This window comes from Polistes canadensis, unplaced genomic scaffold (genome assembly GCF_001313835.1).
Source record: "Polistes canadensis isolate GaletaPanama2010 unplaced genomic scaffold, ASM131383v1 scaffold_179, whole genome shotgun sequence".
Classification (NCBI taxonomy): Eukaryota; Metazoa; Arthropoda; class Insecta; order Hymenoptera; family Vespidae; genus Polistes; species Polistes canadensis.
The window spans coordinates 92,364-102,523 of record NW_014569726.1 but is presented as its reverse complement, the minus strand read 5'-3'; the positions used below and the strand labels follow the sequence as shown (position 1 = coordinate 102,523).

Here is a 10,160-nt window from a genome sequence, read left to right as displayed (position 1 = left end):
AAAGGTGTTTCTATTCAAATGGAGTAAGTTAAATATTTAATCTTATTTTGTATAATCGATGTAAACTAATACAATAAAATATTTAATCTTATTTTGTTGTATTAGTTTACATCGATTATATAATACTTATAACAAAGAGAAATTATTTTATTTTAAAGAATCTTGGATAAACAGAGGGACAAACTGGTGTTGCAATGTTTGTTACGTTGGATTAGAGAATGTTGTATAAAACACGAAGCAAATAGACAAAACATATTCAATGCTCATATCTTTAAAAGACTTAAAAAAATATTAACTCGAGATGATGCGACAGCATCTGAAGTACGAGATGCATGCTCTGTACTTAGAGCACTTGTACTAGACGATGATATAAGACACGAATATGGAAAAGCACACGAACATGCAACAGTTATGGCAAGGGGTGCATTGGATGTACTTACTGGATTGTTGTCCAGTAAATATTATATGTTACTGTTTAGTTTTTATATATTTTTTTAAAATTAGATTTAAACAATTAAACATATACATACATATACATCAATGCAAATTAATATAGATATTTAAATATACTTTTGCATGTCAAAGGTACATGCGTATCTTCTTTTGTTTCATATAGAATTCAAAAACGAGAAAGCTGTAATGGGTGACATTATGATAACGCTTGCTTCGTTGATCGTAAGAAATGAATTCTGTCAGGACGTTACAGATGCGGGTGGTTTAAAATTTGTTCTAGATGTTATCATTAATTATCCCGATTCAGARAAATTAAATTRGCAAGCTTTGAAATTATTAAAAGCTCTCGCAGGTAACGACAATGTGAAATCGCAAATAGTGATTGCAGGAAGTGCACCTTTGATTGTTTCTGTGATCAGCAGGTTTAAAGTAAATATCTTGAATGATATTAATTATTATTATTATTATTTATTATTATTATTATTATTTCTATATCAAACTTATAGAAATCTGAATCAATTGTTTCTGCTGGACTTGCATGCATCTCTGCGTTAACATTAAGAAGTTCATCTAATGCAGGAGTATTCTACGATTGCGGATCAGTTAGCATAATTATTGATGCTATGAAGAGCTATCCTAAAAATGTTAATGTTTTGAAGCAAGCAGCTTGGACGATAAGAAATATGTCTGTAAGGAACAAGATGGAATGCCACGAATTTATTGGTTACGGTGTTGAAGATATATTAAAGAGTGCTCTTGTAATGCATGGGCCCAAGTTAGAAAATGATATTAAAGCTGCCTTAAGAGATTTAGGATTGAAGGTTGAATTAAAAGAAAGGTGGACTGGCAAGGGTGCCAAGTTGAATAGCGAAGCAGATAAACGACCTGCAAATGAATGAATATAAAATATCTTAGAAGAGATTTTTGAAAAGGTTGTAATAACAATTTAACAATTGAGATTATTACGTTCGTTAAACCTTATATCTACTAACAATAGTATTTAATATGACTGACTCAGAAACTTGAATATTTGCATTTACATAATTTTTATGTCGATCCGATCCTTTGTATATTTTATGTTACTTTAACACATCTTTTTAACTATACACTTGTATATTATATTAATAAATAATAAATTTTTATGTTTATTACATAAAGTGTTGTTACGTTAAAACGTTTTGGAAATTTGTAATATTAGTGTGATGTATGTGTATATGGTAAAATGTAATCATTTTAAGTGTGAATTTAGTTTATTACAAATATTTTTGTATATAATTATGGAACACTTGTAGATTAATTTAATTTTTTAAATCTACAAAGGAGTTAACACCAATTCTCATGCCAAACAGACGAACTGAAATTTTCAAACGTACAACTAATATCAATTTTATTGTGTCAGTCTGATACTCTCCTTTGTAATTCCTTGTATAATACCTTTGTGTGCTGAACATTATCACGATTTCCAAAACGTAGAGGAAAACTTGATCTTATTATAATTAAACGAACACTGTTTCAATGTACAAAATAAATGGATGTATTCGTTCGAGAAAATCTTTGAAGAAGAATACGACAACGATTTAAAATGTCACGTTATGATCAATGAATGATGAACAATTATGATCACCATACAGTTGTAATCGTATTAAGTTCTTAGACGAGACTAAAATCCTTTCGCGAATACGATACTTTATTCCGACTATATTTAATCACGAGAATATACATATTTATAGTTATATAACGGGAATCAAAAATAGATACGTGATGTAGATATTTGTATTGTATATATGTTCCACGAAGAACGAAACGGTATCCATGTTTTTGTGTTTAAAACCTTGATAATATATTTTCATAATTATTTGAAATTTCTAACAATTAATTTTCCCTGTTATTTTTTTTATGTTTCTTTATTATTTCTACATGCACTTTTATTGTTTCAGAAATCTTTCGAGTACAGCGAAAATGGAAAATAGTAGAACACGTTTGATATCTCATATTCCTAATATATAGTTTACCATTATATTTTCTTTTTCTATACGTAGTAACACGACGGGATTGCAGTATTTCAGGGGCGAAAATAAAAAAGTTAAAAAATGATTATTTACCCATTATAAATATTGTGAACATTTATGCGTATATCCAATTTGTATTTATCGCATCAAATTAGTTTGTTCTTTGTTTTTTTTTTTAATGAACGAGATTAATATGGAAAATATAAAATAATCAAATTAAAAAAAGAAAATAAATTGTTAAATTAAAATATTAATGAGATTGAATTGTCGTCTTACATGCTATGGCAACGCAATGAACATCGATCACAATTTTATTTTTTTTAAAGGATACGTATGTTTCGTCAGGACAAAAAGCTAATTGTAAATATCGCTAATAATGTATTGTTTCATTCGTAGTATACTGATATATCTACAATGATAGACTTATACATCAATTGACTATATTTATATTTCATTGTAATCCTAATAATTATGCTTTATTTTGTTATTCGTGCAGAAACATTTTTTTCTTTTTCTTCTTCTTCTTGTCTTCTTTCGTTAAAGAAGCTTCGTAAATTTCTATAACGATATTACATATAACGAAAAATGAATTATAATAATAATTCTACGATATGTTTTTCGAGGTACGATGATATTGATTCTCGATATATCGGATCGATGTAAACATTCGAAAATCATTTCTGCTTTCGTATTAGCAGAATTTCTTAAATTCGAATGATTAATCATCATCAATCCGTTGTTTTTTTTTTTGATTACAATTGATTGCAAATAATCTACAACGGGGTGGACTTATTTGCAATTAACGATTAGTAAACGTTCGTTAATTGTGTTAATTACGAGAACGAGCTTAATTACGATCTCTCATTCTAATTTTCTCTATCGAAGTAATGCTTTTTATTTTTTTTTTTTTTATCTTTATTTTCTTTTATTTTCTTTCCTTTCTTTTTTTTTTCGTTTTGTTTTAAATGCGATCTCCTATCGTGAAAATTGGCAGCTAGTAAAATGTGTGACTAATAATAATTATAATTTATAAGATATATAATTAATATTAATAAAATCCGTATATTTATATATATAATAGAATATAAATAAAATATGCACGATACTTTTTCTCTGAAACAACAGTCTTTTATAAACAAGCTTGATTCGGTCTCTCTCTCTCTCTCTCTCTCTCTCTCTGTCTATACCTATTACCCCCTTCCCTCTTCCCCCTCGCCCTATTCAATACTTTATCGTAAAAATTATTGGGCCGAGTAAAATGTTTCTTCGTATTTTCACGATAATTAACTTTAGGATCGCACAACTCTGATAATATTAATTGGATTTTGCAATATTAAAATACGTTTGAAAAAAAAAGCTGAGATATATTATAAAAAAATAATAAAATAAAATAATTCTACGATATTTGTACATTCTCGGTGAAAAATTATAAGCGCAATTTGAAAATGTGATATCGGTAAAGAATGAAAAATCAAGTAAAAAATAATTTTGAAATTTATTTTGAAGAAAATTAGATGGAATATAAAAAACCAAAGAATTTGTTTGACTATTATTTCATTGAAATACGAACAAAACTTTTTACACGATCCAACAATTATAAATTTCGAGATACGAATGGCCCTAATGTAGAAGGATTATGATTTAAGAAATGACTACAAACCTTATTGCGAATTAAACGATATCAAATAATTTATCCGATACGATACGATTCATTTTCTATTTTTCTTTTCTTTTCTTTTCTTTTTTTATACTTCTTATTTTCGTTAAATAGCACGATATTAATCTCGACATCGGCAACAAGTGTATTTGTAATATTTCCTGTGACATATTCCACTTTTTACCGCCAAATCACATTCTGGATTCTTTTCCACGCATTCTGTTGATTCTAAAACTTCTACAAATAAAAATTAAATTAAATTAATAAATTATATAAAATAAATATACAATGAGATCTCGAATTTACCTTTACAAATGTACTATATATGCAATAACTATTATAATTATTTAAGTAATAATAAACGTAATGTTTCTTTTAAAAATAATAATATAATAAAAAAAATATAAAAAGTATTTAAAATGTAAATAATTTGTCAAAACTATTTATTACACATAACGTATAACGTGTGAAAAATAATGAATAGTTATTACTTACTTTTTGGTGGTCTAGTTAGTAACGTAATATTTTTTTTACATGGCTCAACGTTGCATTGCTGAATTTCTATCGGTTTAGTAAATTCTTTGCAATCTGAGCTACTAACACCTTCGAGAATGCAACGGACTAATCTTGTTTGCAGACCACTACCACATGTAGCAGAACACTGAAAAAGAAAGAAATATAAAATATGAATTTTTAGTACACACATATAAACGTTATTTATTTATTTATAATTATATATTAATAATATATTCTTCTCGAAGAAGAAAAATAGCCTGTATATTGTATTCTATCTCATTCCTCTCGCAGATTTAATTTTGTAGATGTATATTTACATATATATATATACAATTTTAAAGAAGTTTTCATTTTAAAAATTTCTATAAGCATTTACATTTGCATAAATATTATATTATTATTATTCTAGACTTACATGTTATTTAATATTGAGAACATACCTAATAATAATCTAATTACATAGGAATTATTATTAATGTTATTAAAGTATATAATTATTTTACCTTGGACCAATCGGAGGTATACCATTCAGCTGAACAAGGCGTTATCTCGCAAACCTGTTCGCTTCTCGGCTTCGTGCTATTACAATTTTTCATTTCTACCAGAGTATACTCTCCATCATTTTTTCTCGTTGTTTTCGAAATGCACAGCACGTCTCGATACTGTACACCAATTCCGCAAGATACGGAGCACTAAAAATAACAAGCAATTATGCTATCTAATAATGGATTTGCAAATGATTAATTAATAAACATTAAGATGAACATATAAAAGTAGATATAAATAAAATGTTATGTTACTGTGAAAAAGAAGAAGAAGATGATTAAATTATTTGACACATTAATAATTGAAATTATTTTATATTTAATTAAATATTATATTAATTACTGATACTTTATTTTTATTTTGCAAAAGAAATAAATAATATTATTTCTTAATATTATTTAATTAAATATTATATTGTGTGTGTGTTTGCAAATAAATTGAAGAGAAAATATATAGGATAATTGTGAGAATGATTGTTAAAATTAGAAATGATTTACTAACGGAAGTCCATGGCCCGGTAAACCATTTAGCGTTTTCACAATTGGTTGCATTTCCGAAACATTGCCTTTCTGTTTCCGGTTTCTCTTTGGGATCGCAAAATAATTCACTTCCTTCGGAACAAGCCACTCGTCTACTTTCAATACCTATACCACATTCCGTGGAACACTGTAATTCAATAAAAAGTAAAACACAATGTTAAGTGTTAAACAAATTTTTGTATATTTTATTAAACTACTTTGTATAATTTCCAAAAATATATATCATTCTGTGAAAATATTATATATATTATTTTTTAAAATTAAACACAAAATATTTAAATTGTTTCTCACCGTAGGCGACCAAGTAGAATGCAACCAAGGTGAACGTCGTTCGGAATTACTTTCGTTTTCATTATTAACCAAACACGGTGCATTGTTGCATTCTTCTCGGAATGTAGGTTTACTTGACAATGGACACGATTCACCGGAAGTTATACAGGTGACCGTTCGTTCTTTGAATCCTTTTCCACAACTAGTCGAACACTGAATTATAAAATATTTCAAAAATACGATAAAATATATGAGAACGAAATAATTGAATTTGATTGAGAAGTTTTGAAACTTTGGATGATTGAAAAATTTGAAGACTATCACCAAAAAAATATTAATAATTATTAATTATTCATCATATTTTTTTTGTACTTACAGAACCCCAAGTACCAACATTCCACCTCTGTGTTGATTGTGAATAAGTTTTGCCTGTTGATGAAGATACCGATACTGACAATGGTTGCATATGCCTCAGTTCAGGTGTATTCATAATCGAACAGGCTGGTCTTGAACACAATTCTTCGGTCTTTAAATCAGGTGGTGTAGTGCAAGCACCTGGTGCAACACGCATAGTCATTCTCGAATTTAATTCTTGAATACATTCAAGTTTTCTCGTTCGTTTACCAACACCACAAGTAACCGAACATTCGCTCCAGTTTTCTGCTCTCCATCTGATATTAACAAAACAATTTAATTACAATTATTTTTTATTTCAATATCGAATAATTTTCTTTTCAATTTATACGTTAATTTGACAAACAAATAAATGACAATTTTGATATCGTTTATTTTATTTTTAAAAAATTGATCATTAATTTAAAAATTTTTCAAAAATGTTTTTATCAAATATTTATTGAATTATTATAAATATTTGTATTTAATGAGATGCAATTTTTACCTGGCCGGACAAGGATGTTCATTACACCGTATTACTAAAGAAGTTGTAGGTTTTTCTATATAACGACAACGTTTATCGTGTACAACTATTGTTTCGGTACTTTCACGAACACATTTCCAGGTTGACGTTTGAACGCCTAAAAGACATACGAAAGATTTTCTTAATTTATCTACTTGTTAAGATCAATTGTATATATTTCTATTTATTAGTACTACTAATAATAGAAGCAACAAGCAGATATATATTAGGACTTTCTTTCTGTTTTCTCTTTCTGTTTCCTCTTTCAAGTGTCACTTTACAAGACGATTGCGTTTCCGGATACAGAGATTACGAAGGCTGTGATTATTTATTTTCTTGACTACCCACATCCTGTCAATCTAAATTTAAGCAATTCATTCTAATACTTTTTATGGACAGTTATTTATCAATTAATTTGTTACGTATATATATATCAATATGATTAGTTAAATGTTTTATTGTTTAGTTAAAACAATTATTTTTATAATATATCAACGATAATAATCAATTATAATATTATTTATATATTATTTGATAATTTTCTATTATTTATTATTTTTTTTTTCACGCCTAAAAGAAGGCAACACTTTGTACTCTGTCGGTAATAGTAGGAAACATTATCGTAAAATTATTACCAAACACGTAAAAACAGTTGCCTACTTTCAGGCGTATAAAAAAAATAATAAAAAAAAAGAATAAAAATTAAGATCCTTACTTTGATTTATGTTTAATAAATTTCGGTAAATATTTTGTATATTTAGAATAAATAGATTTAGATCAGACATAATCTGATAATGAATAAACATTTGAACAAAATATTTCGAGAGAAAAATGAATCGAAAATTTGATTAAAGTTAACGTATAAAAAAAAACAAATTTATATTTGAAGATTGTGATCTCACGACAAATAATTGAACTTGAAGGTAATTCTTTTTGTCATGTGTATATATGTGTATGTGTATTTATATATATATCTTTCTTTTCTAATGTGCAATTACACCGAAACGAATGCGTCTCGATTCGCTTCCCACGCCTTAGACGATGAACGTTAAACGAAAGCGGCAACGATGGTGACCTTTCATTATCCGCATTTTTCTTAATTGCTTTAAGCAATAATATCGTGCATGCAGCATTTCGTTGTAAAAAAAAAAAAATAAGAACAAAATAATAATAAAAAAAAAAAAAAAAAAAAAATTCTTTCGATCGATTAAAAATCAAAGAAAAAGGAAAGGAAAAAACATTCATTGAATTGAACAATAAATATTTTTATATTACCTCCCCCGCATTCTTTCGAACACGACGTTGGCCCAAATTCTTTCCAAACAAATTTCTTTCGTTTTTTNAAAAAAAAAAAAAAAAAAAAAAAAAAAAAAAAAAAAAAAAAAAAAAAAAAAAAAATAAAGACGAGAAAGAAAGAAAAATGTTATTACGAATTAGCACGTTTCGCGTTCAATTGAACAATAAATATTTTTATATTACCTCCCCCGCATTCTTTCGAACACGACGTTGGCCCAAATTCTTTCCAAACAAATTTCTTTCGTTTTTTCTTCTTCATTTTTGAATTAGGCTGATCACCTGCCATCACTGTCGTCGGTGGACGTTTCATTTCTTCCGTTTGTGAGGCGTGTCTTGTATGCTCGTAATGAATACCACCTTGAGATTGTGGAAAATCTGCTCTTCTAATGATAGAACTGAATAATTAAATAATTAAAATGATTTGTCAGATTTTTTTTATTTAGTTTTGTTAAAGGACGAATACCATAAAGAGAATACAAAATTAGGTCAAGTTATATGCAGAAGGTTAATTGACTTATTGTTTAGATAAATAATCATAAGTAATTATAATAAATAAATCTATTGATTTTAAATGAAACTTAATAATTGTTCTATTTGCTGTTAATTAAAAAAAGAAAAAAAAGAAATGTAATAAATAACACGCGCGAATTAAATTGGAATGAATTTTTGTTGTTGTTGTTGTTGTTGTTCATAGGTATTTCTACGTATTTAAACTTGACCTAATTGTAATTCGTAATGAATGATTTATTAATATTGTTGAAAGACAAGCTTACGTTCTCGTCAAGGGAGTATTTATGATTCGATGAGAACCACCGTCGGGAATTTCATTCCCTCTTTGATCATTGCTCGATACTGTAATCATATACGCAATTATGTATTAACCGGTCGTTGATTAATGAGTCAATCATTTCTATATACAGTTCTGCAAAGCTTTCCTTATGGAATTAGAATTTATTGATCATGTACGATCTATTAAATGATATAATACATAACAACACATACAAAATATGCCAATTTATATTTCGTATTTTAAAAAGAAACATTACATTTACATTCTGAAATTGTAATAAATATTTAATTGAATAAAAATAAAACTACAAAACTATCCTCTTCCTAAAGAGAAAACAAATCTTTTCATATTAAACTTACACTTCTTTTTTTTATATAATCTAACATTTTTCTCGAAACATTCTATTAGTAAAATGAAAAAAATACTGGAAATAGTTTATAAGAGTTGACAAAAAGTTAATTGTTGTTATCATTCTCTTCTCTGCGTGTAATATCGTATTAAAATAAAATGAAAAGTATCTTCTCTCAGTGATTCTCAAACTTTTTAATTGAAAACTTTGAAATTTGCTTTTTAAACAATATATTATATTATATTATCATACTTTCTCTTACTTGGTTCAGAAATTGGCGGTATTAAAATTCTTTCTCCTAGTCCACCAACCCCTCCACCACCACCACCACCCCCACCTTCTTCTCCTCCTTCGGTAAATACTCCTTTAATTGGCAACATGTATTTGTAAAGAATACCCGGATTCATTTCTTGAAATAAGATCTAACGAGAAAAAAAAACGAATATATAATAAATAATTATATAATTAAATAAAAAAAAAAATATTAACTAGAATTTTGTGTGGTATAGAAATTAAGGTGAAAATTAAACGTACTTCTAAACGAAGTGTATCGTTTAACGGTCCAGTTGCCAAGATGCACTCCAAACGGTTTCTATCTCCCCTTTGGTATGTTAATGTTGTGCCAGCCGCTTTATAAGTGCCACTGGGACTGTAAGACCAGGGCCCATTTAAAATGTAACTCCCATTGCTGTCCCTGAGTGCTGTAAAGTGATCGATACTTCCTTTCATTTTTAATACAATTTCTCTTATATTATTATTTCATTTAACGATAAATAATTTATCATTGAGAAAAGAATTTTATTTTTTTTTTAGGGATTA

At 27.4% G+C, this 10,160-nt stretch overlaps 2 protein-coding genes across 3 annotated transcripts in view; one reads left to right on the top strand and one right to left on the bottom strand.

The window, feature by feature from the left end:
- LOC106789348 (armadillo repeat-containing protein 6 homolog) lies at positions 1-1,607 on the top strand (the record flags this gene model as incomplete). The annotated part of the gene is given in 4 exon segments (XM_014753485.1): positions 1-23; positions 159-454; positions 617-882; positions 960-1,607. Coding segments are annotated over 4 exon segments (978 nt in total), but the record flags the coding sequence as incomplete, so codon positions are not given.
- Positions 1,608-2,325: 718 nt separating this feature from the next.
- The window catches only part of LOC106789347 (A disintegrin and metalloproteinase with thrombospondin motifs 7-like), a 68,754-nt gene continuing 60,919 nt past the window's right edge, over positions 2,326-10,160 (bottom strand). The window contains exons 8-19 of one of the 2 annotated variants that reach the window (XM_014753483.1): positions 9,876-10,042; positions 9,604-9,763; positions 8,976-9,054; positions 8,439-8,597; positions 8,182-8,234; positions 6,889-7,024; positions 6,367-6,661; positions 6,012-6,203; positions 5,683-5,847; positions 5,139-5,327; positions 4,615-4,780; positions 2,326-4,356 (exon numbers count right to left, since the gene is read on the bottom strand). In XM_014753483.1, coding sequence (XP_014608969.1) covers positions 4,241-4,356; positions 4,615-4,780; positions 5,139-5,327; positions 5,683-5,847; positions 6,012-6,203; positions 6,367-6,661; positions 6,889-7,024; positions 8,182-8,234; positions 8,439-8,597; positions 8,976-9,054; positions 9,604-9,763; positions 9,876-10,042 — 1,877 coding nt within the window. In that variant the 3' untranslated portion in view covers positions 2,326-4,240. Of the gene's footprint in view, positions 4,357-4,614; positions 4,781-5,138; positions 5,328-5,682; positions 5,848-6,011; positions 6,204-6,366; positions 6,662-6,888; positions 7,025-8,181; positions 8,235-8,385; positions 8,598-8,975; positions 9,055-9,603; positions 9,764-9,875; positions 10,043-10,160 lie in introns of both variants that reach the window. The other variant, XM_014753484.1, reaches the window with a different exon arrangement.